This window comes from Erpetoichthys calabaricus, chromosome 11, assembly GCF_900747795.2.
Source record: "Erpetoichthys calabaricus chromosome 11, fErpCal1.3, whole genome shotgun sequence".
In the NCBI taxonomy this organism is placed as follows: Eukaryota; Metazoa; Chordata; class Cladistia; order Polypteriformes; family Polypteridae; genus Erpetoichthys; species Erpetoichthys calabaricus.
In genome coordinates, this window is record NC_041404.2 from 59806071 (window position 1) to 59833570 (window position 27500).

The 27500-nt window shown below is 42.2% G+C and overlaps 2 protein-coding genes across 7 annotated transcripts in view; one reads left to right on the forward strand and one right to left on the reverse strand.

Annotated features, from left to right (window-relative positions):
- LOC114660439 (serine protease inhibitor Kazal-type 1-like) overlaps nt 1-27500 on the reverse strand; it is an 821621-nt gene that overhangs the window by 351371 nt on the left and 442750 nt on the right. The gene's annotated exons all lie outside the window — the stretch shown is intronic.
- Nucleotides 1-27500, forward strand: part of LOC114660438 (serine protease inhibitor Kazal-type 1-like) — a 565538-nt gene that overhangs the window by 161173 nt on the left and 376865 nt on the right. Inside the window, exon 1 of one of the 5 annotated variants that reach the window (XM_051934259.1) lies at nt 22248-22364. The exons of 2 other annotated variants lie outside the window; for them this stretch is intronic. In XM_051934259.1, the coding sequence (XP_051790219.1) occupies nt 22313-22364 (52 nt within the window). In that variant the 5' untranslated portion in view covers nt 22248-22312. Of the gene's footprint in view, nt 1-22247; nt 22365-27500 lie in introns of those variants that run through there. 2 more of the 5 variants (XM_051934252.1, XM_051934262.1) reach the window with 2 other exon arrangements.

Genomic DNA, 27500 nt, shown 5'->3' on the forward strand with positions numbered 1-27500 from the left:
AATTAACTGATTATATGATACGGGATCTCGAAGAGATACTCGAGCCCGTACTGGGTTTCTTTCAGGGGATCGAGGACCTGAGGAGACGGTTAGAGGAGCTGGGAGCCACGGTCGAAGCGCCGCTGAGGAAACTACAGGAATACCTTCGGCGGTTAGGCCGTGAAGCCCCGGCCTCGATTAATGCAGCGGTGCAGGTAGGTGCCCTCTGTATCGTATATAATAAGGGGACGCAGTGTGAATCGGCACCGCGTTTAATAAGTTGCGGTTGCCAAAGCGCGGTGTGCCCGACAGTTGAATGTGGCACGATGACGGAGTGGTCGGGTAATTGTCCGGTAGAACCGGAGCAGCGGTATCAGATGCTGCTCGGGACTAAGGCGGACGTTAAAAGCCCGACTCGCGTGATAAAGGGGTTGCCGTTGGTTACCGGTGAGGCGGGGGAAGCACCGATCGTCCCGGGACAGCTGAATAGTGCTGTTACCCGGAGCGATACGGTACTAATGACGCCGCCTCCGAGTTTACATAGGACAACGGGCGTGCAAACAGCAAAGAGGCTCTCTCTTTGCCATAGAGAGCCTCACGTTGTGCACAAGCCCCAGAGAAAGCAGGAGATCCCCACACAGAAATGCGGGTCTCCTAACAGGGAAAAGAAGAGCAACAAAGCGGCCGTTAAACCCTCCTTGGCGGAGGACAGGGTGGAGCTCACTGAATTCCCAAGGTGCTTCAGGTCTCGGGAAGAGAGGCCACCAGGAGGACGTCGGCGGTGCTACAACTGCCGGCAACCGGGCCATGTGTGGAGGAGTTGTCCCCGGAGGACAGGGGAGCGGTGGGATACCAGATACACCGTTCCCCCAAGGTTCACTGGGGGGTCTCGACAACAGAACCACGGTCCGGATAAAGCGTTCTCCTGGAGGAAGACGTCCTTCGCGGGAATCAACGCTCCGCCCCACGGGTCGTTGCTAAGGGGGAGGGACTGTGACAGACGACCGGCTATGGACTCCGGTCATCACCCCCAGGCCGCTAGGAGGAGCCCTCCGGACAGCATATTTGTGCCCCGAGTTCCAGCAGGGCCTCATGGACTTTGTAGTGTTTTGACACAGCCCTGCTGGATTCCTTGGGGGCCGCCAGGTGTCGCTGTAGGGGGACTAGTGGGCTTTGGCATGCCCTATAACCCGGGAGTGCATCCCAGTCACGTGACTGGAAGAAGCGATGTGCTCCCGGGATGAAGAAAAGGACTTTGCCCTGACCCGGAAGGAAAACGGACGTGTGGGTTTGGCTTGGAGCCACTTCCGGGTCAGGGGATATAAAAGGACTCTGGGAAGCCCAGAACATTGAGCTGAGCTGGGAAGTAGGGTGGCGACGTGTCTGGGAGAGGAGGAGTATTAGTGAGAAAGAGTTTATTGTTAGTTAATGAGTGTGGTGGAAGGAGTGCTTTGTGCACTGTATGACAACAAAATAAATAGTTGTTATATTATCACCTGGTCTGAAGAGTGGTACCTGAGGGTTCGAGAGGTGGACAACACGCTTATCTGCTACAATATATATATTTACAGTATATATATATATATATATATACATATATATATATTGTAGCAGTTGAGGCGTGGAGCCACCTCTAACACCCTCAGGTACCACTCGAGACACGAGGTAAAAGTACAACCACTATTTATTTTGTTGTCGTACAGTGCACCAAGCACCCTCCACTCCACACTCATATAAACAATAAACTACTCTCTATAATAACCAATCCTCCTCGCCCAGACACTTTGCCACCCTACCTCCCAGCTCAGCTCAGTGTACTGGGCTTCCCATAGTCCTTTTATAGCCCCTGACCCGGAAGTGGTTCCTGGCCAAACCCACAAGTCCGTTTTCCTTCCGGGTCAGGGCAAACCGTCCTCTTCTTCATCCCAGGAGCACGTTGTTCCTTCCGGACATGTGATGCTGACGCACTCCCGGGTTATAGGGCACGCAAGAGCCCACTAGCCACCCATACAGCGACTCCCGGTGGCCCCCAAGGTATCCAGCAGGGCTGTGTGTATAAACTACAGAGTCCATGAGGCCCTGCTGGAAGTCGGGGCACCATCCTGCTGTCCGGAGGGCTCCTCCTAGCGGCCTGGGGGTGGCGACCGGAGTCCATAGCCGGTCGTCCATCACAATACATATATAGTAAAATAAGATGCCTTGACACAAGACAAAGGTTTGGGGCAGCCACCTGTGTACTTGACCTTGGCTGCAAAATAAGCAAAATATTCAAAACAACAATGTACAGAACGGAGTCCTAAACAGAACTGATTAACAGAGGAAGGGAGTCGGTTTTTATAGGGAGGTTGGTGGAAGTGGAAGTGATGTGGTCCTCAGGGCCGGGACAGGAAGTGACATCTTCAGAGCTGAGGCGGAAGTGGCATCTTCGTATTCAGGTGGAATATCCCGTGTGTGGTCTGCATGGACAAAATAAGAGGGTTGAATGCACCCCACCACCTTCAAGCTGGGCATGGAATTCCTTTAAAAGCCTCCACCTTTCTCAGTTGCCTCAGTTCTGTTTTGGACTTGGTTTTGTGCACATCAGTGCTGTATTCATTTTTATGATATTGCAGCCAGGATACCAATTATACGGGTGGCTGCCCCAAACCTTGCTATGGCTCAGTGTGGACTTTGTAACAATGTATACATATATACCAAGCCATACACACATATATATATATATGTGTATGTGTATGTGTACATATATATATATATATATATATATATATATATATATATATATATATATATATATATATATATATATATATATATTACATATACAGTATACATATACGTATTTACTGTATATATATGAGAAGTGGAAACATAAGCATGCTGGACAGTAGTTTGTTTTTCTACAGCACTAATTCAGTACAACACCAGGGTCTCCAAACACTCAGATATGAAGCTTATTACGTTTTATAGTTGAACTCTTTATATACAGTAATCCCTCCTCCATCACGGGGGCTGCGTTCCAGAGCTACCTGCGAAATAAGAAAATCCGTGAAGTAGAAACCATATGTTTATATGGTTATTTTTATATTGTCATGCTTGGGTCACAGATTTGCGCAGAAACACAGGAGGTTGTAGAGAGACAGGAACATTATTCAAACACTGCAAACAAACATTTGTCTCTTTTTCAAAAGTTTAAACTGTGCTCCATGACAAGACAGAGATGACAGTTCCGTCTCACAATTAAAAGAATGCAAACATATCTTCCTCTTCAAAGGAGTGAAGCAAACAAATCAATAGGGCTGTTTGGCTTTTAAGTATGCAAAGCACCGCGGCACAAAGCTGTTGAAGGCGGCAGCTCACACCCCCTCCGTCAGGAGCAGAGAGAGAGACAGAGAAAAATCAATACGTGCCCTTTGAGCTTTTAAGTATGCGAAGCACCGTGCAGCATGTCGCTTCATGAAGCAGCTTCACACAGAAGGTAGCAACGTGAAGATAATCTTTCAGCATTTTTAGACGAGCATCCGTATCGTCTAGGTGTGCGAACAGCCCCCCTGCTCACACCCCCTACGTCAGGATCAGAGAGAGTCAGCGCAAGAGAGAGAGAGAGAAAAGTAAGTTGGGTAGCTTCTCAGCCATCCACCAATAGCGTCCCTTGTATGAAATCAACTGGGCAAACCAACTGAGGAAGCATGTACCAGAAATTAAAAGACCCATTGTCCTCAGAAACCCGCGAACCAGCAAAAAATCCGCGATATATATTTAAATATGCTTACATATAAAATCCGCGATGGAGTGAAGCCGCGAAAGGCGAAGCGCGATATAGCGAGGGATTACTGTACACAGTATAATTAGGGGCATGTGCCCCCTGGTCGACAACGGCGGCCCAACCTTCCCTTGATAGTTCGATTCCCTCATGTGAATGCTGAAGAAGAAAAACAATGGGAAAAACATCAATTTAAAAATAAAAAGCAATTTCTTTGTTCTTTTATCACCTAGTTTGTTCATTAGACAAAGAGAGAAGAAAAAACATAGCAGTTCATTTCGATGGCATACATAGACTGCTATAAGTTACGGTTACATCATGATTTATCACATACAGGAGTATACTAAAATACAGAGTTATCAGGCACTCGCATTCCTAAGGAATACGCCCTTCTCAGTATACCCACACAAGACCAATTTAAGCAGTTTCTTATAGTTCATTACATTAGTTATAAAGAGATTACATTCTTATAGCTTTAATATCTACATTAGATTATATTTGTTTGATTAGATTAATAATCCTTATTTATTAATTCATAAGTGACTTGTTTTCTTATAATATTAAACAAGAGTAAAGAAACAATCACATTGATTTATAATATCACAGGGTGTTCTGTTAGTATGAAGAGGTCAGCATTTTCTCATAAAAGAATGTAAGTTAATCATATAATTCTGTGCACAAGCTTAATTCTTTTTCTACCTAAATGAAGAACAAATTCATATAGAAGTAATAAATCATATAGCTCTCTGCCGCATGATTAATACAAAATACAGTCATTGGTATTTGTGAGTTAAATACTTATAATCATCTGCGGTGGGCTGGTGCCCTGCCCGGGGTCCGCATCCTGCCCTGCGCCCCGTGCCGGCCAGGACCAGTTCCAGCAGACCCCCGTGACCCTGTAGTGAGGATATAGCAGGTTGGATAATGGATGGATGGATGGATACTTATAATCATTACAGTTAATAATGTTTTTTCTTCTTTCTCAATAACAATAGGCTTCATGGCAATAACTTCTGGAAAAATTGGAAATTAAGGTCAAAGCTATGATATGTAATAATGTGCTATCTTAATTCAAGACTACAAAATGTCAACAAAAGTTCAGAAGCAATGTCTCCAAGACCAAACAGTTCACTTTGTAAGCTGGAATGTTAAAGGCCTGAATCACGAATTAAAGAGAAAGAAAGTATTCTCTCACCTAACAAGTCTAAACACTAAAACAGTATTTGTACAGGAAACCCACTTATTAAGCCAGGATCAGTTTTGGCTGCAGAGAGACCGGACTGGCCAAATATTCCACTCTAGCCATACAAAGACAACTAGAGGTGTGGGAATCTTAATTCATAGAACAATTTCATTTGTAGTATCACATGTAGTATCTGATTCTGAAGGGCGATATGTGACGGTGATGGGTAATTTATTTAACTATAAAGTGGTAACGGCCGATCCCTTATCCAGACCGGCCACTACACTACCAAGACTATTCCTTGGAGAACCTGAGGCTTCTTGCTCTAATAACAAGCCGTACTCCTTACAAGTTACAAGTTATAAGTCCTTACAAGTCCTCACAGGTGGCGCAGTGGTAGTGCTGTTGCTTTGCAGTAAGGAGACTGTGGAAGATTGTGGGTTCGATTCCCAGTTCCTCCCTGTGTGGATAGCGCTTTGAGTACTGAGAAAAGTGCTATATAAATGTAATGAATTATTATTATTAAGTTGCTCTTTTTTTCCCCCCAAATGACGAAATAACTGGCAAACAGTAGACAGGAATGTAAAATCAAAAATGGATATATTGTAAATGATAAGGACAAACAAATATTTAATAATGTATATATGTGCGCACAAAACACCACTGTCCCAATGATACCAGAGACTAATCTATACTAATAAAAGGCAAAGCCCTCACTGACTGACTGACTCACTCACTCACTGACTCACTCATCACTAATTCTCCAACTTCCCGTGTAGGTAGAAGGCTGAAATTTGGCAGGCTCATTCCTTACAGCTTACTTACAAAAGTTAGGCAGGTTTCATTTCGAAATTCAAAGCGTAATGGTCATAACTGGAACATATTTTTTGTCCATACACTGTAATGGAGGAGGCGGAGTCACGTATCGCGTCATCACGCCTCCTACGTAATCACGTGAACTAAAACCAAGGAAGAGATTTACAGCACGAGTCACACGCGGGAACGAAGGTAAATGACGTTAATTTTTGACTGTCTTTTAATACTGTGTAAGCATACATATTAACACATGTGCAATTAAACGTGTGCATTTACAGGGTGATTTCTCAGGCTTAAAAGCTCGCCTTTTACTAAAAAGGTAAATGCAAAACTATTTTCAATCAGTTTATTGAAACGCTCCCGTTAAGGATTGCAATAACATATTCGCGAGATAAAAGAACGAAGTAGGGGGAAATGGAGGAACAGCCGGAAACAGCGAAGAGCAAAAAATTAATTAAACAATTGAGAACGGAGCGAGTGAAGCATACAAGCATGTTCATAAGGGAAACAAAGCACGGTGTAAAACGTAAGTTTAAATTAAGTTCATAGAAACGCTCCCGCTGCGGATTGCAATAACATATTCGCGAGATAAAAGTTTAATGAGAAGACACGAGGTATAAACGAACCACACGCCGTGGCGCAACGTTAAGGGCAACAGTTTCAACCATTCTATGATCTGCTTCTCGCAACTGAAAGACGGCACATGGCGGATGTTAGCCGACTTGCTGACCGCAACGTTAGGGGCTTCAACTATGGCGATGACGCCACATCTCAGTGCCAACACTTTCCAGACTCTACTTAAAAGACACGCCCTCCTCACTGGACAGTTAAAAAGACCAATCAAACTAACGATGACATCAAGTATTACCCAATCAAAAGTAGGAAAGGAGGCATCTTCATAAAATGCGTGTGGGATGATTTGCATGACACGCTGCTTTAAAAAAAAAATGCTAAAAAAAATACGGGATAAATCCCGTCCAGTATTGATTCAAAACGGGATGCGCAATTTCATTCTCAAACGCGGCACGATTCCGTATTTTAAAGGACGGGTGGCAACCCTACAGTGCCAGGTAACCACCCATACAATCAGATTGTGATTCAGACTAGGAATGCAATGAATGTAATTACCCCAATCTACATACAAGGCGAAAGTCTTGCAACATTCAAAGATGATGGTTTGGGATAATTAGTACTTATTAAGTACACCATGGCACATAAAAGAGCTTATGAAGCCTTGAACTGAAAAAAGCAAGATCTCAGAGATCGCAAAAAAAAAAAAGGAGGTAATGTCGTTTTACTCGCTGTACATTTTAGTCAAACATTACCAGTTATTCCACGAGGGAGACCAGCAGATGAACTCAACGCGTGTTTAAAATCCATGCTTCTCCCACGCTCGGTTATATGTCGCGTGTTCTCGGGTAGGTACACCAAAAAATGTATACATTTAAGCATGTAATGGGCAAACAATAAATGAGGTATACCCGAAGGCACTGCAGTAGTACTCAATGTAACTTTACTTCTTAAATGTTAATGTTTTACTGTTTAATAATTTATACGCTTCTTATATATTGTTCAAATTCTTTTATCAAAATACCAGTGACAGCGCAATGCACGATAACATGGAGTGAATACACCATACGCATCTGCCCACGGCCGCCCTGGTGTGCGCAGATAGGAGTTGATTCTAAAATAAAATAAACATAAAAAGAGTAATACAATCATCACCCATAAAGCGGATAGCAGACGTGACGTATTATATGTGTACCAGATTTCAAGTGAATAGGTGAAACGGTTTGCAAGCTACAGGTGATTTAAAATCCTGGACAGACCAACGAAAAGCCACGGTAGCAAATTATAGAAGAAGATTTTACTGTTTAATAATTTATATTTATATGAAATGTGCTTCTTATATATTACTTCATATTCTAATATGATAATGATGTTAATGTTGTTTATATTGATTTCTATGTTATTGTAAGTGCATCTATGTGTGTATATGTATGTATGTATGTATGTATGTGTATATATATATATATATATATATATTATATATATATATATAAAAAAATATATATATAAAAAATATATGTGTATATGTATATATAATATATCTGTATATGTGTGTGTATATGTGTATATGTATATATATATGACAGCAACACTCATAACAATGACAACACAATTACATTGACAATCATGTTACGTTATTTTTAAAATGTTTCCTTTACTTTTTCATAACCTCTTTAACACACTACTTCTCCGCTGCGAAGCGCGGGTATTTTGCTAGTATATTATATATATATATATATATATATATATATATATATATATATATATATATATATATATATATATATATATATGTGTGTATATATATATATATATATATATATAATATATAAAATATATGTGTATATATATATATATATAACATATGTGTATATATATATAAAATATATGTGTGTATATATATATATATATATATATATATATATATAATATGTGTGTATATGACAACACAATTACATTGACAATCATGTTACGTTATTTTAAAAATGTTTCCTTTACTTTTTCATAACCTCCTTAACACACTACTTCTCCGCTGCGAAGCGCGGGTATTTTGCTAGTTACTATATAAAATACGAATATACAAATATTTACAAAGAATCATCACTTGCCCCTAAACAATAAATAAAAACATGGAACTCAAATACAAACATAGATAGTTAAATATAGCAATTGAAATGTGATGATAAATAAGTCCAAGGTTAATAAAGTCCGGCGGTATTGATACTGGCTCTAATGTTATTGTGCCCCTTCCCAAAAACAAAACGACCTCACCATGAAAGTCCTGGCAATGGCTGGAATGAATCTGAACCCTGGGATTCCTCAGTGCTGGCTGTCGTGGTGATGAATCGGATGTTGAAAAAGCAAGCAGTGGAATAAAGCAATGATCGGCAGTGATGAGTTGGTAAATGAATGGCTAAACTGTCTTCTTTTCGCGCCTCGATTTCTCTCTCTCCCTCTTCTCTTCATTTCCTTTGCTTTTCGTTCCTCTTTTTTAAATACGCAATGTTCCGGATGAATAAGTTGAGTTTGACAGTTAATCATCTCGGGGTTGCGGTCTCTCTCCATCATCCATCCCCTTTTCATTTACGGGGACAACATTCACTGACGCACATATGACGGACAGTAAACGGGACAATGAAACGAATCGCCCTCAGCACAAACATAGAACATACGATTATTATGTAGCCCCACTACAAAGTGATTCATTCCCATACATATTTACACACCCAACGTGGGTGACAGGGACTTCATACAAAACGTATTTGCGTCCATTCCTAATGTGAACACTCATAAAATTATAATGGCTGGAGACTTTAATTGTGTTTTAAATCCAGACCTGGATTGGGTACCTGCTACAGGAGCGATGATATCTAACACTGCAAAAACAGTTAGAAAGTTTGCAATTGATCACAACTTATCAAACCCCTTAGGCTTCTAAACCCAAACTCAAAAGCATATTCCTACTTCTCACCAGTGAATCACTGTTACTCAAGGATTAATTATTTCTTTATAGATAACAATTTCTCGGCCACGATTTAATCTTGTAAGTATGATGCTATTGTTATTTTTGACCATGCCCCTTTGATCACGGAGCTCACAGCATTACAATCATTACACATTATTAATAAAGTATCTATCTATCTATCTATCTATCTATCTATCTATCTATCTATCTATCTATCTATCTATCTATCTATCTATCTATCTATCTATCTATCTATCTATCTATCTATCTATCTATCTATCTATCTATCTATCTAACTATCTATCTATCTATCGATCTATCTATCACAGCCCCACATCTTAACCCACCTTTATTAGCAGACAAGAACTGCTAATATCCAAGTAAACTGATTTTTTTTTAGAGACAAATACATCCTCAGAGGTCTCTGCAGGATTACTCTGGAAAACTCTGAAGGCTTTTCCTTAAGAGGACAGATTATTTCATATCTCTCCCCCGAAAACAAAATCAGAAACCAAGAAGGCCTCAGAGTTAATCAGTGAAATTACCAGAAAAGATCAAGAACAACGCCAGGTGTCCAAATCAGGCACTTTATAAGAAAAGACAGGCTCTGCATTCAGAACTCAACCTCTGGATAACAAAGGAAACAGAACAACTCATTCTTAAATTACCAACACAGACAGAGACAAAATCATTGACCATAACAATACAATGCACACATTTAGAGGCTACTATAAGTCCTTATACTCTACTCAGTTTAAAGAAGACAACCTGAAGCATTTCTTGATGTGTTACAGATACCACAACCAGAGGTGCAGAGGAATTGGATAAACCTCTGACACTCTCAGAATTACTAGACGCTATAAACTCACTTCAGAGTGGGAATGCAGCAGGCCCTGATGGACACCCTATTCAATTTTATAAAACATTTTCAATTATATTTGAACCCCTTTTATTAGCAACATTTACAGAAGCCAGAGACGATAAAATCGTACCTCAAACTTTTTCACCAAGCATTAAGTACCATTTTTCCTAAGCAAAATAAGGACTTATTACAATGTGCATCATACAGACCAATCTCACTTCTGAATAATGATGTTAAGATACTTTCCAAAGTCCTAGCTAGAAGGATCGAGAGAGTGCTGCCTTCGGTAATATCACAAGTCCAAACTGGACTTATTAAAGGCAGACACTTAGCTTCCAATCTTCAATGCCTGTGTAGTGTAATATATTCACCCACAATGGCTAACACCCCAGAGATATTATTTTCAATGGATTGCGATGACGTGGGTTCAGCTCCATGCTCCCATCTTGCTTTTGGGGAGCTTTTGAACCCGACGCCGTCGGTAATGTCACCGATGAGCTGTAGAGTGAAGACATCAACGAAGCAAGGGGATGGTGAAAAAAGTGCAAAATGCTTTTATTTAAAAACAATCCAACAAAACAGTGTCCAAATAAATAGTTCAGTGTCCCAAACAGTACTTAAATAAATCTCTCTATTATAAAAAAAAAAATCCTGTGGGAGAGAATGACTAGGAGATGATATGTGATCTTCACGTTAAGATCACGGAAGGCAGTTAAAACATGAGACATTGTGCCAAGAGATTGACCCAGGACCGTCTCGCGATGACGTAGAACATGAGATTCTTGCAAGACACGCCCTACTTACAATCAATATCAAATAAGACAACGGGGCAGCAAAACATTCAGTCTTGTGAAGGATGTGAGCACACACAGATCCAGGGTCTCAGCACATATAAAGCATATAAGGACAATACATTATAAATGAAACATCGACGACTAAGCGAAGAAGAAAGCAGCAAGGAGAAAAGAGACTTAAAAGCGTTGGAGAGAAAAAAGAGCAAAATAAAACTAATAATCTAGGTGCAAATTCAGAAAATAAGGAAAGTAATTATCTGCCCGTAACAAGTGGAATTGAAACAAAGCACGTCCAATTGGGCTCAGAATTAAAAGACAGAGTAAAAGACAAAGTAGAACTTCATAAAGACGTTCACAAATGTTGGCACTATACACATGCAGAGCAGATTATGAAAGCAGTGGAATTAGAAAGGCTCAAAAAAAAAAAAAACGTATGCTTGATACAAATGTGGAGAAAGTTAAAGAATATGAAAGTAGGAAAATTAGAAAGTATAAAAAAAGAAAGTAAACAAATGGAAACTATTACTCAAAAAAGGGAAAATAATCACCACGGACCAGGGGCCTCATGTATAACGCCGTGCGTAGAACTCACACTATAACATGGCAACATGGCGTAAGCACAAAAGTGGGAATGTGCGTACGCACAGAAAAATCCAGATGCAGGAATCTGTACGTACGCAAACTTTCACGTTCTTCCACTACATAAATCCCGATCAGCGTGAAAAGTAACGCACGTGCACGTGCCTTCTGTCCCGCCCCAACTCCTCCCAGAATTATGCCTCTTTGAATATGCAAATCAATATAAATAGCCTTCTGTGAAAAGACAATGGGAAAAGCACGGGGAGAAATATAAGAATTTCAGAGAATACCAAGTGGAGGCAAAGGAAAAACTTACTATTTGTTGGTTTAAACAGTGGTATAATCAACAAAAGGAAGCTGATCGAGTGACAGAGTGTCGGAGAAACTCGAAAGATCAAATTCACAAAGTCGCACAGTGCCCGAAATAAAAAAAAAATCACATATCAAAGTCGCCGTGAAAAGGCGAGTGGTAGCCCACCATCTGAGTGTCATATGAAAGCTTATTAGGGTACAGACAAAAAAAATAGGCATGCAGTGGGAAAAAAGCACGAAATATCAACTTTACTCTCAAAATTTCCACTTTAATCACGTAGTTTATTCTGCCATTAAAGTAGAACATCATAAACTTCATCTTCAAATCATTTAATTTACTAGTTTCTCAAATCCCATTGTAACTAAAGTAAGACGTTAAATGCTTTGTTCTGTATTTGATCTTCTTTGTGCTCTGTGTGTGAATCACTACCTGCTTCTTAAACGGGCTTTCTCTTTCTCCGACAGGACACATAATCCATTACATTCGTGATATTACAGCTCTCTGAATAATTAAAATACTGAGATGTATACGTGATATCTTTTTTATGATGATAGGAATGAAAGCATGTTATTAAACATGGGAACACGGTGGCGCAGTGCTTGTTCATGTCTCACGCAAGAGGCTGGCTGCGCCATGCGCGACTTTCAATGAAATAATTTTTCACAGCAGTACTGTCTCTTTCAAACGTACTAACCTCCAATTCCTGTCCTTACTTTTCTTTCTCCAAATACCCAATCGCCACACAATCAGCTATATAGACGTGAAGCCATCTGTAAGTTTAAAACGCAGATTCTTCAAAACTTTTAAGGAACATTGAAATATCTTCGTAGTACGTGTTTAATTATTCTATCCGTCTATCCTTCCAGTGTCACGTCAGCACCAGCAAGAATACAACGCAATGCAGGAACAATCCCTGAACTAGCTAGCGCTGCGGCACCGTGTCCTCACATGTTTAATTATTAACAATACAGATTATTTAAATGAAGTTAAAGTTTTATCTGTATAATATAATCAACATATTTTGCTGCATTTCATCTTAAAAATGAATACCATCATCATATGTAAATACGCGCTTTATAAAGTGGCGCAGGTTGTGCAATATTATAACTGTGGTGCAAGTTTACAGTGAGGTGATTGTACTTATAAGTAAACAGTTCTATAAGGAGCACTTGATGGACTGGTTGAGTGCGTTTAGGGTTCTTGGGATGAAACCTTTTGTAAACCACAAAGTCCGTACTGGGAAGTCTCTAAAGCGTTTTGCCGTGGCTCAGGCAGCGTCTGCTTCATGCTGTATACCGATATTTCTCTTTCCGATCAGCTGCTGCTGTGATTCCCCACTCAGATACAGTGATATAAACACTCCGAGTGGTGCAGTGAGAGTAATATGGAAAAAGATGATCTGCTGTGGCAACCCTTAACGGGAGCAGCTGAAAGAAGAAGAAGATGCAGTGAGTGTAACAACGCTAAAGCAGTTATGGTATTTGGAATACTATGGCTATTCCCTGGACCATTATATTGCTGCAGGTTAATTACAATCAGATGCATTACACTAATAAACAATATGCAGTTAATTTCAGTGTATTTATAAAGCCGCGTCAGGAATGTGGATCTAAGAAAGAAAGGGTGATCACACAGGAACAGTAGCACTTCTTTGACGCTGGGTACGCCAAGTATGAGTTACCGTGGAAATGTGCGTGGCTGTACGCCAAGTTTAGGTTCTATACATCGCGATTTGAGCGTGGAAACGGGAGTACGCAACATTTCTGTGCGTACGCACCGTTTATACATGAGGCCCCAGGACAACTGGTTTCAGAAAGTGAGTTGAAAAACGAAATGTCCCACTTTTCAAGCGCCTTCAACACAATCCAACCTCTGCTCCTTAGGGACAAGCTGACAGAGATGGGATTAGATTCATACCTAGTGGCATGGATCGTGGACTATCTTAAAGATAGACCTCAGTATGTGCGTCTTGGGAACTGCATGTCTGACATTGTGGTCAGCAACACAGGAGCGCCACAGGGGACTGTACTTTCTCCGGTCCTGTTCAGCCTATATACATCGGACTTCCAATACAACTCGGAGTCCTGCCATGTGCAAAAGTTCGCTGATGACACTGCTATCGTGGGCTGCATCAGGAGTGGGCTGGAGGAGGAGTATAGGAACCTAATCAAGGACTTTGTTAAATGGTGCGACTCAAACCACCTACACCTGAACACCAGCAAAACCAAGGAGCTGGTGGTGGATTTTAGGAGGCCCAGACCCCTCATAGACCCAGTGATCATCAGAGGTGACTGTGTGCAGAGGGTGCAGACCTATAAATATCTGGGAGTGCAGCTGGATGATAAATTGGACTGGACTGCCAATACTGATGCACTGTGCAAGAAAGGACAAAGCCGGTTATACTTCCTTAGAAGGCTGGCGTCCTTCAACATCTGCAATAAGATGCTGCAGATGTTCTATCAGACGGTTGTGGCGAGCGCCCTCTTCTACACGGTGGTGTGCTGGGGAGGAAGCATAAAGAAGAAAGACGCCTCACGCCTGGACAAACTGGTGAGGAAGGCAGGCTCTATTGTAGGCATGGAGCTGGACAGTTTGACATCTGTGGCAGAGTGAAGGGCGCTGAGCAGACTCCTGTCAATTATGGAGAATCCACTGCATCCACTTAATAGTATTATCTCCAGACAGAGGAGCAGCTTCAGCGACAGACTGCTGTCACCGTCCTGCTCCACTGACAGATTGAGGAGATCGTTCGTCCCCCAAACTATGCGACTCTTTAATTCCACCCGGGGGGTTAAACGTTAACATTTAACATTATACATAGTTATTGTCTGTTTTTCACCTGCATTATTATCATTCTTTAATTTAATATTATTTATTGTATCAGTATGCTGCTGCTGAAGAATGTGAATTTCCCATTGGGATTAATAAAGTATCTATCTATCTATCTATCTATCTATCTATCTATCTATCTATCTATCTATCTATCTATCTATCTATCTATCTATCTATCTGGAAGGCCCCCTTCATTAAACTTGGCACCAATTATACATTACAATGCTGAAATGTCCCACTAGAGGGCTCTCTTGATTTCCAAATCTGAACTCAGCACAAGCGTAACAGTTGGCCATAAAAGGAAAGTTTAATTCAAAAATGTTCCACCAGGTGGCGACCTCGGTCTCTTTAAAAGTAAACCTGACTCGGCCTTTTGAGTTCTTGCTTGTTAATCACACAGCTTGGAAAACCTTCTGCAGCCTTCTAAGTTAACAAGGACAACAAATATGAAATAAGAATGTACTCAGTTCATGGGGTGCCTGCTGTTGTGTGTACAGAGGACAGTGACATTCTTATGTGTGTGTGATAATCAACATGCAACAACATGTCGCCACGTGTTAGAATGCAGGAGCAACCAGTGCTGGAAATGACGGCCATGGAGCTTCTGCTGAGACCCCAATTCTGTGGGTCACTGAGACCTGCCTTCTGGCTAACGTGGCAAGGAGCTTTCAGTGGGTCTGGCTTGGTGCAAAGGCACAATAGGCGCTATATAAGGTAGAAAGTTAACATGAAGTTATTTCAGATAAGGAGGACAGACATTTCATATTAAGGTAGCAACACTCACTGACCACAACGTTGTGCCTCAGGCCTGAGCAGAGTATTAAAATAATGAAAGAAGATCTGCGTATTAAAGGCAGTGTGCCCCCTAGTGGCAAAGACACTGAATCACACAGCACAAGATGGAAGGTTCAGTCCGCCCCAGTGACTCCCTTTAAGGAAATGGAGCGTCTGCACCTGCCAGACCTCACAATACAGAAATATGAAAGAACTGGTGTCAGCAATCAAAAGGCACTATTTAGAAAAGGCACTATATAAAATCATAAAGTAGCAGGTTGAACCTCCGTTATTGACTTCCTACTACAGTAGAATGAAAAAGGACTACATTAAAAAGGCACTATATATAAAATCGTAAGGTGGCAGATTCCGTGTCTAAGCGTGACCCCCTGTGAGGAGAGATAGTGCAGCAGCAAAGCCACACAATATAAAAAGACATAAAGAAGTAAAGTTAGTGTGCAAAATGAGTGAGACAGCAGCTTGTATGTTGATAAAGACATGAAGTAAGACTTACACTGAAAGTGTGACACCGTGGACCTCATGAAAACCACTCACTGTGTCATAATAGAAAATAATGAAAAAAAACAAAACAGTCAAACAACTTCTGCATAGTAAAGGCAGGGTGCCCCCTAGTGGCAAGCAAAGGCACAAGACAGAAGGTTCAGTCCGCACCAGTGACTCCCACTGAGAAAATGGAGGCTCTGCATCTGCCAGGCCTCACAGTACAGAAATGGGAAAAAAAAACTGTGGTCACAATCGAAAGGCGCTATATACAAAGGGCATGATATAAAATTATAAAGTAGCAGGGCCACCCTGCTGTGGACTTTGCAGTGATATTTTCATAAAGAAAATGAGAACTACATCTAAAAATATTGTTTTTCGTTTTACAAGAACGAGATCTGAAATTAAGGCGAACAGAGAAACTAAAAGTAAATACAAATAAAAATTACTGATATGTGAACGAACCAAAATGAGAACGAAAAAAAACAGCAATAGCCATCCATCCATCCATTATCCAACCCGCTATATCCTAATTACAGGGGTCTGCTGGAGCCAATCCCAGCCAACACAGGGCGCAAGGCAGGAAGCAAACCCTGGGCAGGGCGCCAGCCCACCGCAGAACAGCAACAGCATTTTTGTTCAGTCCGGTTCAGTCGCCCTGAGTGTTGAGTTACGTTGCACTGTTTACTATGCGGTGATCTCTTACTAGAGTCACGTGGCACAATTTCCGCAAATGACAGCTGTTTGTTTGTTAAGCACATTTGGTTCGTCAGGTTGAAGCAGTAAAAACTTGTGGTTGCCGACGGCGAGTTTTGCACAGATGTTTGTGGGGAGAAAGCGAGAAAGTAACGTGTGGAAATACTTTAATTACTGCGCAGATGATAATAAAAGCAAATGCAGCGTGCGAGAAGAAGAAAAGAGGCTCGGTGTTTCAGTGCTGGACCAGCTGGATCAGAACTTAGTGGAAGTCCAGCACTTCTTTGGCACCAGGACTGCTCTTCAGTAAAGGGACGTGTGGTCAGGGGAGGCAGGCAGAGCCTCACCTGTCATCATGAAAAGTAAAAAAAAATCATGATAACATAAAATAAATTTGTCCACTGGTCTGTGCTATACAATTGCTTTCTGTATGATTCCAATAATTTTGATCATTTTTATAGTTAAAATCGCTAAATCTGCGCATTTTCTGATAAAACACAGGGGAGAAACGCGAGGTGCGCTACCGACGAGACTTACCTCACCTCGGACTGCGCGGTTGATGCCTTCAATTGGCGCGTGCCTGTTGCTGTCTCTCTGTATGTCACCAATGTAATGTTTGTATACACGTTTATTACACACCCTGACTTTCCACAGTCTGGCTAATATCTTCAATAAATGTGTGTGACATATTTAGTCTTACTAATCGGACATAAAACCGCAGTAAAAAGGCACAAGGCGAAGCAGACAGTACCGTAGCGCCCTGAAGGGGGCGCATGTGAGCCCAACAGGTGCTCGTTGCCGCAGTTCTAATGCGCAGAGGCGCCAATCAGTTAGCGACATCAGAAAGTTACGTGCACCGCAGCGTTCCGTTTATTTTATTTTATTATATGTTCCGACTGACTGCCAAAAATGGAAGATTAAAACTTTGACAACTAAAGGAAAATAAGGAGGACTTTTACAAGAAACTGACGGAGATTTTTGTACAGAAGTATAGGCGCCTGGATTTCATTTACAAATAAAGGTAAGCGCATAAACGGCTTTCAATTTTATAAAAAAAGAAAAATGGGATCAGACTAAGAAAAAAACAATCCAATATTTAAAGACTACATTTTGACAATAAATAAAGTATTCTTTTGTTTTTCTTCTTATCCTTTTGTTGAACAGTCTGTTTAAAAATTGATTAAAGTATCAGTATTAAAAGCTTTTAAAGACAACTAAATATTTCAATTAAGGTCAAAATTGAAATATGTTTTTTTTTTGTCCACCACTCTATACTTTCATTTGTATTGAATGAGTTTGAATTGTGGAATTGCAAAGGCAAGTCTAGAACACATGGAGGGTGAGGAGCAAATGCGCTCTCTCCTCTCTCTCTCTCTCTCGCCGTTCTTTCTTAACCACATATGCGCCTTACCTGTGTGTGTGTAAAGAATGAGATATGAAACATCACCAGTAGTTAATGATGTGCATGGGGGCTGCCAATTGAATAGTCAATAAGCGACTCTTTGGGGTTGATAGATTTGTAAAGCTCACTCTGAAGGAGTCACCAGCCATGAACCTCACCGCAGGTTCATGATAGAATGGCGCTATAAAAATGGCCACACTATCAAATCATAGTTTGTCATTCACCGTTTATATAAGCAAGCGGACGACACACTGCACCTGCTAGTCATTTAAATTTAAAAGTGATTGGTGTTCATGAGAGCAAGGCACTATATAACAAAAGACACCAAAGAAGGTGATAAGGTGACATATTCAGCCAGCAAGACTGACACTCTGTGAGCTTAGTGACTCAATGTACTTGCCATGGCTCTCAACAGAGAAAAATGGGACAAAATCTGGCATTCATGATGAAAGGCACTATATAAAATCAAAAGGTAGCAGATTGAAAGCCAGCAATTGACTTTGTGTCACCAGTGAGTCAGTGTGCCTGCTAGACCTCACAGTACAGAAATGCAGGAAGAAATGGTGTTCACAATAAAAGGCGCTATATAAAGTCACAAAGCGTCATATTCAGTCTTCAGAAGAGTGACTCTCCGTTAGATGATGAAGTTGTTGTAACAGCCGGCCCTCACAGTACTGATATATGAAAAGAGCTGCTGTTCATGATGGAAGGTGCTATATAAAATCAAAAGACACCAAACTCAGCCTTCACCAATGATATCCTTGGGTGTCACCCCGCCTGTTAGGCCACCTAGTGAACAACATGAAGTTCACAATAGAAAGGCCAAGTGCAGAAAAGTCACTTATGAAATCCTCCGATGGCAGGCACAGCGTCCAGCAGTGTCACTAGAAAGAGCCGTCACACCTGTCAGGCTTTACAATGTGGAAATATGGAAATAACTGTGGTATGCAGTCATGATTTGGAGGTCACTTTGGATGAGCATGAGAGAAACACACAGCAAACATGAGACTGAGATCAGATTTCATGCTAGAAGAAAACATTTATTTCAGATTTAAATGAATGCAGGAGTCAGCTGTGGGGCTTGTGAAGTGCCAAGCGGAGTGAAGATCAGCAGACCTCCAGGTGTTCCTCTGTAGATTCAACAATTTCCATGTTTGTCAATGTGGAGGGGACTGGTGGCACTTCTGTAAAGGAAAGACATGAGAAGAATAAAAGCAGAGAGCCGAGATGTCCACTCCGTGACGCTTCCTTCATTCCACTCACAGGAGACTTTAAGAGCTCCACCTGCACACCTGAGGCAGGTATGGGACGGCAACACCTGTGGTGGTCCTGGATCAGGTGACCACCGCCCACTCAGCACAACAGTAAGTTGTAGCAAGGCTACATTAGATGTCAGTCGGGTTGACCTTCTGGACTGTCCGTCACTTTATAATGTGGCAGGGAGGGTGTCTATAAATAGCCCTTCAGACACCTTTGAGGACAATGCAGTGCTGGGAGGATCCCACCCGGTAAACATTCCAGCTGCAAGTTGCCAGTGTCATGTTACAATACAATACAATTTATTTTTGTATCACCCAAAATCACACAAGAAGTGCCGCAATGGGCTTTAACAGGCCCTGCCTCTTGACAGCCCCCCAGCTTTGACTCTCTAAGAAGACAACGAAAACTCCCAAAAAAACCTTGTAGGGAAAAAATGGAAGAAACCTCAGGAAGGGTATTTCAAATGAGACCCCCTTCCAGGTAGGTTGGGCATGCAGTGGGTGTCAAAAAGAAGGGGGTTAATAGAATACAATACAATACAATACACAGAACAGAACAAATCCTCGATACAGTATAAAAATAAAAACTTTTTGAAGTACGTTACCATAACATCCAAGCGGAGAAAAAGATGTTTCGGCGGGAAACTTTTCTTTTCAAGGGGAATGGCGGATCGAGGAAAGGAGGAGAGAAAAAAGGAAGGAAAAGGCTGAAGGCAAAGAGGCGACTATCTACTCTTTAAGAGTCATCAGGATCTGACCTCACCCAGGGACGTCTGCTATTTGTGGGTGGCCACCCAGCAGTAATAATCAGTGTGACGAATCCCCGAGAAGAGGCCGGGGTCTGGTGTTCTCCGGGTGGTCCCGTTTGGTGAGCCGGACTCATGACCAGAGGGTTTTCAGCGCCTGTGGACAACTGAAGATTTCGCGCCCCCTCCTGTTTGCCAAAATGCAATGGGGAAGGGAAATTTGGCGCCCCCTGGATGTTGCACCCGGGGACAGATGTCCCCCCATGTTACCCCCCCCCCCAAGCTACGTCACTGCTCATGAGTGAGTTTCTTCATGATAGCCAGCGGAGACGCCTGTTTTCACCAGAGGACTGTTGTGTTTCCTTGTGCCATCCTACGGTAGGAACTGAATTGCAGGTTTCTCCTCCATATATTTGGACTACGTTAAATCTTTCTTTTTACTTTTTCTGAGAACAGTTTTTTAAAATTTTTTTTATTGTCTGTTTCAAACCGGGGGTTAGGATTTGGCAGGCGTCTGGGGAAAGGGGTCACAAATGAGCACTCGGGCACCGGGCAAGTAAATGTAATCAGCAGATTTCAATAAATGTACCAATCCCACTTTCTTCTGAATTTTTTTTGCCAGTTATTTAAGGGCGCGCATAGGGGACAATAGGGGCCGGGGACCGAATATGGTAATGCTATTTTATCCTTCAAATATCATCCACTTCCCTCTTGGGTGGTGAGCACAATGGAACACATTGCTTACAGGTGTCAATATGTAGAATATTATAGGAAATCTGAACTGTTTCTATCTCATTATGTTAAATGCTGACATGACTCTCAGGTGACATACAAACTTGTCAGGTGACAGTGGTAGTGAGCCAAGCTAATAGGCAACACACTGACGAGGTGGCATAACAAGATGGACCATCTTTGCTAGGCTGAGCTGCAGATGGTGTTCCTCCATCCAGGTTGTAATATCAGGAGACATGCAGAGATTCCTGTTGATACCATGTGGTCCTCTGGGTGGAATGACTGGTATGGCTATATCAACAAATTGTAATTTATTATTTATTATTACAGCACTGATGGTTTAAACTGTAGAACTGGATGACAGGGCCTTGTGAGGAGGTGTTTAGTGATGAGAGGAGAGGACCCAGCAGTGATCCTTGGGGCAACCCTCTGCTTTTGTGACATACCCTTGACATCCCTCGATCTCTCCATGCCGGGACACACCACAGAATCTGCCCAGGAGGCAGGAGTCAAACCTGGTGGCTGATGTGGTGGTTGATCATATCAGAGGTAGAGGAGAGATGTGGCAAGACGAGTGGAGATGACATTCACAGCAACAACAGTAAGCAGAGCCGTCTCAGTGGAATGGCCGTCCATGAAGGCCAACTGATTAGAGTCAAGCAGACTTGGTCAGAGAAAGGAGAGGAGAGACACGGGTCTGTGATGATTGACTTGAGGTGGGCTGAGAGGGGCCATCTTGAGGAGAGGAGTTATTGGGGTCTGTTTGAACAACTTTCAGAATTCACAAGTCCACCCTGTTTGTTCTCAATAACAACAATTAGAAGAAAACTTTAACTTAAGGAAAAGATTCAGGGAACTCAACACCAGCATAAGGCTGACGATAATAAGGCAATATAACTGAAATCAGAAGGGCGAGCAGAAGTGTTGACCCTGACATGAGTGACAGGTGACATAAAAGCCACCAAAGTACATTTAACAATACAACAACATAAGAGGATGATAATAAGAGTTATTAAGACATCAACTATTGTTCAGAGCAAAGCTGGGCAGAAAGAGAGAAGATCAGTAAAGCAGTCAGCACCCATTACTGATGTCCAGTCTGGGGCTAAACCAGGATCAGCTGCTGGGGGTCTTTTACAGGCCAAGTGGGATACCATCAGGCATGAGAAGGATTTAGTGTGACGGAGCAACATGTCTGTCTGTCACCTGGCAGGGTCACCATGGCACTGTTAAGAGCGTATCGAGGGTCAGATGATTCGGCAAAGTGACAGTCCTGGAGACAAGAGCCTCAGCTGTGAGTTCATGAGGGGCCGAAGAGGGGAGAATGGCGACATATCTATCTATCTATCTATCTTTGTGACATGTGTATCTCCAAGGCCATTCTTAATTTACAATAGTTTTGAATATTCAGTAATCGGGAGGATCAATGCCTGCAGGGTTTTTTCTTTTATTTGTTATCCTCATGTGCCACCTTATAAATTAAGGGCAGCAGCCTGTTGGTCGGCCAGTCTGAGTCTGACACACACACACACCAACAAGACAAGTCGAGATGTCTGCCATGCGCCTCCTGCTGCTGTGCATTGCCTTCATTTGCCTCTCAGGTGAGATTCCTGCTTACACAGTACAAGTCTTTACCATATGAGTCAGTTTGGTGAGAAATAAATCAAAAATGATTAGGAAAATTGGCTTTAAGAAGGTTTAAGGGCAATTAATTCAATTTCCTTTAAGTTTAGTTCTCTCTGTGTGAGTTTTATTACTGATGATCTGTTTTCTCTCTCACATGAACATGTTAAATATGTTTAACTAGACAAAGAGCCCGTTTCGACAACGTAAGATGAAATGGGCACGAGTGGAATAGTATACTATATAATAAGTATAAGCACCACAAACCTGATATAGGTGTATTGAATGAATGCGTAATTAGGCCTCGAGCTGTAGTCGAAATTGCCTTTCAGGCCTCTAGAGCTTTAATCGAAGTCGCCTTTCTCTTTGAATTTTCGCGGCCGTAAATCCGCCGCCTGCCGTGATGTTGGTCTCGTAAGGTTTTTCGGGCAGCTGCGCAGAAGGCGACTGCGCATTCGGCTTCGGACGGACGTGAGTGAGTGAGTGAGTGAGTGAGTGAGGAGACTGGCGAATTATGTATTAAGATTTAGGCAGAGTTGTGTGTATAACTTTACACACTCAACGCAGAATCGGTAAAACATTAGCCATTTTAGGAAAATACGAGACGTCAGACAAAGCCCCCTTGTTTTATCAGGAGGAGAGGTCAGGTAAAGGTTTGTGCCATCAGGGAGAACAAGGCAAGTAAACTCTGATCTCCTAATGGCGGGCAGCAGCACTACCACTGTGCCACCTGTCTTTTATATGACATAGAAATAGCTATAAAAGGCACTATATAATCCTCCTTGCGTGGAGTTTGCATGTTCTTACCATGTCTGTGTGGGTTTCCTCCGGATACTCTGGTTTCCTCCCACAGTCCAAAGACATGCAGATTAGGTGGACTGGCGATTCCAAATTGGCCCTAGTGTGTGCTTGGTGTGTGGGTGTGTTTATGTGTGTCCTGCGGTGGGTTGGCACCCTGCCCGGGATTGGTTCCTGCCTTGTGCCCTGTGTTGGCTGGGATTTGCTCCAGCAGACCCCCATGACCCTGTGTTCGGATTCAGCGGGTTGGAAAATGGATGGATGGATGGAGGCACTATATAATAGAGTATATAGATAGACATGAAAGGCACAGATAGATAGATAGATAGATAGATAGATAGATAGATAGATAGATAGATAGATAGATAGATAGATAGATAGATAGATAGAATGTGTTTGATCCCAGAATGAACATTAAATGAGAAGATTACAAGAATTTATCAGGTGAGTCCATCCACCATTTTAATTTCCAGCTGACTTACTCAGATCAGGGCCACATGGAGCCACTGCAGATTTGGCTACAAGGTGTTGACCCCACAGTGGAGGGTCTGCTAGTCCAATGCAGACTACATTTTCACACACACACACACACACACACACACACACACACACAGATCCATTTTAGAGATGTCCACTAACAATATAAACTCATCTTTGACATGTGGGAGGAAAGCCTGACGACAAACCCATGCAGACTCCACACAGACGATGACTTGACGTGGGGTTCAAGCTCTGGACATGGCGCCTGTGAGGCAGCACTGATGGGCATTTCCCCTCCATGTCACTAATGTCGTTGCCCTTCCTTGCCTTTCATTTTGCTGGCCGCCTTATCGGAGGCAATGTCAGACCCTCAGGATCACACAAGTGTTGTTGGAGAGGAGCCCACTGAGGAGTTTGTGCCTTCATAGCCCATCAGAGCAGCACATGCTGTGTATGACGATGACGCTGACGGATGTTTTTTGTGTAATGCAATGTCTGATGTGATGACAGATTCTTACTAAGAAGTCCTCATAAATGTTTATTTCTGAAAATAAATGAAGATTTACATGTTTTTAGATGTTTCAGGGAGTTTTCAATGACGGGTTTCACCCTCTTTTTCTCCACAGCATTGACAAGCGGGACAAGCATCCCTCCACAGGTAAGGGTCTCCTCAGTTTTGCTTCTTCAGCGCCCGGTTGCTTACGTCTACCTGACCTTCTTCTCTCCATTTCTGTAGCCCAACTGTCAGGCCCTCGTGAATCTTGACTGCACAAATCTCTACAACCCTGTGTGTGGCAGCGATGGCCAGACCTACGCCAGCATCTGCTCATACTGTGTGGTGAAACGGTGAGTAACAAAGGCTTTGAAACCCACCTGAGCGTTCAGATGTTGATGTTTAGACAGCTAACTTGAACCTATGAGGGAATCAATGGAGGGGACTGAAGAAGACTGCACCGGTATCAAGAACTTTCTTTCTTTAAGAGAACCCCTTTTACAAGACAATTTTGGGAGGGTGAAGTTAGAGGGGGCTTGTTGTCAGATCACATGACTTCAAACTGGAGTGGATGTCAAAGTGGTTACTGCTGTTGGTGATCTTGTCACCTGAGCATGTCATTTTAAAACCATGTCACATTAGAAGACTTTTCCAGCTATTTTCAGTCGGAGTCTCATTTGCATAATGTCATCGAGTCGGGGGGCTGTCATAGTGCGTGTCCTGTGATCAGCAGCTTCTCACTTCACCCAATTTGTGACTCGTGGCCTCCAGCAGGTTACATTGCCTCAAATTGTAGGGGCGGAGCCTATGTGCAGTAACACTGACAGCCAATGAGTGTTCAGCAGGAAGTACAACCCAGTGAATGCTGTGATGGGCACAAAGGAACACGAGAATTTTAGAACCCTGCACAGAGAAGTGAGACTCGTCTGTCTGATGTCTCATGTTTTCCATACCAAGAGAACAATCCAGAAAGGAAAACAAGGGGGAGATAAGGTGGCCAAAGTCACCGCACCTGTAAACTCTGAAGTCGTGTAATGTGACATCACCAACAAGTTCTAATCATATAAATTGACAGGCGGTGAGTTTGACAACAGCAGTAATCAAGTCTGACATCCCCTCTGACTAGAAGTCGTGTAGTATGACGTCACCAGCAAGTTCTAATAATATAAACTGACATACTCAGGAGATGAAATTAACAACTCAGTCTTCAAGTTTGACATCCCCTCTGACTAGAAGCTGTTTAATGTGAGGGGAGGTTAGGAACAGGCGCTGATAACGTATTGCTGTACCCACCACATGCCGATCCACCTGGATTGGGACCCGAAAGCAGTGGGTGACACCTCAGCACCACAATGGAACAGTGTGAGGTTATTTTTTTTTGCGGTGCCAGGAGTGCCAGTCCTGCCAACAACCCCCAAGTGTTCCCTGAAAGTTGGAGTACCTGCTTGCTGTGCTGGATGCAGATAAACGTCATACGCCGGACAGAGCGACTGTAGGTTAAGGGCCTTGTACAAGTCTGTAAGTGTTTTAATCCCAGACATTTTCCAGACATTCAATAGTGTATATGGTTGAGAGAGTGGATAAAGGTGGTGGTCATGTAGAGGTGCAGCAGATAAAAGCTCTTTCTGTCTTAAAGTCATTCCTACATTGGTGCCATACTCTGAGAGAATGAAGGGTAATTGGATTTTTAGTGTAATGCTGGTAGTTTGTATTAACTGGGGCACAGAGCAAGGAATATAAAGAAGTCCTGCAAGATTTGAATTCTATTGCAGACCAGGCTTGTGAATTTTCATTGATTTGTGTCGACGTCCAGGTCTTTATAGCTTGTAATAAAATTGAAAGTTAGGTAGTGCCATGCCACCTTCTGCTTTAGGTCGCCCTTTGGATGCATGGATGTTTCGAATTCCAAATAAATGAAGTTATGTTTGAGTCTAATTCCTTCAAAAATGATTAGTTAATTTATATGGCGATCCTATGAAACAGGAAGAGCAGTTAGGGAAGGATGGTCTTCTAAACAACTTTGATTCTCCCTGCTAACGTGAAGTGGAGGGTAGACCATCTAGTCACGTCTTGTTTTAGTTTTTTCCATGCAGGCAGCAACATTTTATTAAAAAAGAGCTAAATATTTACTTGTAATATTTACACATCGATATTTAAACTGATCTGCTAAGATTAATGGGAAGGTGTGCAGTCCGATATTACGTGCTAGAGATTTCACTGGATAAAGCACACTTTTATAAAAATGGATTTTAAGTCCTGATATCTTTTGCTTTTTGGACTGCTGCACAGAATTTTGAGGGTCTGATACATACAGTACCGTATCATTTGCATATTGTGATATTTTTTGTTCAAGTCCTTCTCTGAGAATCCCCTTCATCTCTGATGCATTTCGAAAGTAAACAGCCAGTGGTTCAATGGCTATAGCAAAGAGCAAAGGTGATAAGGGGCATCCTTGTCAAGGACAGCGCTCTAGTTTGAAGTTATCTGAAATAATGTTGTGAATACGAACTGAGGCTTCTGGACTACCATAAAGTAGCTTGATCCATGCACATGTGCTTGGGCTGAACCCAAATTTGTGCAATGTGGTGAACAGGTCGTCCCATTCAAGCATATCGTCTAATGTGACATTGGCTTAATATGACATGCTCTGGGGTTTCTAGTATTTAAAACTGGTGTACTCAGGCGATGAGATCAGCTACACCAGACGTCAAGGCTGACACCCCCTATGACCAGAAATGGTGTAATGTGACCTGCCCTGTGATTTCTCGTCATATACAGTGTATGGAAATACACAATTCATAAGATCAGCAACTGCAGGTGTCATGTTTGACATTCCTGCTGACTCAAAGTCATGTAATGTGACATCAGTGTAATGTGACAGCCCTGAGATTTCTAGTCACGTAATCAGATATCCTCAGGTGACAACATCAGCAGATGCATTTGTCAAGTGTGACATCCTCTCTGAAGAGCAGTAATGTGACATCGGTTTACGACTGTCACCTTCAGTGTGGCTGACGTTATTGGTGTGTGACTTTGTTCAACATCAGCGACTAACATCTGAGGACAAAGTGCAAACTCCTTCACCCTCAGGTCTGTGTGTTAAGTTCAGATGTGTGCAAAAAGAGAGAAGAAAATCTCACTCAGTGGACCACGATGGCCTTCAGGTGAACAGTGCGGGGGTCTCGAGGTCAGGCAGGTGTTTGAGGTGAAGAAGATAAAACCTGAGAGTTCAGGTAATTCTACTCAGTAATGAGGGCACCTCAGAGTGCCTGTTGATTGGCACACATGTGTTATATTTTCACTGCACTCCTCACTCGTCGCAGCACACGTCACACAAGGAACA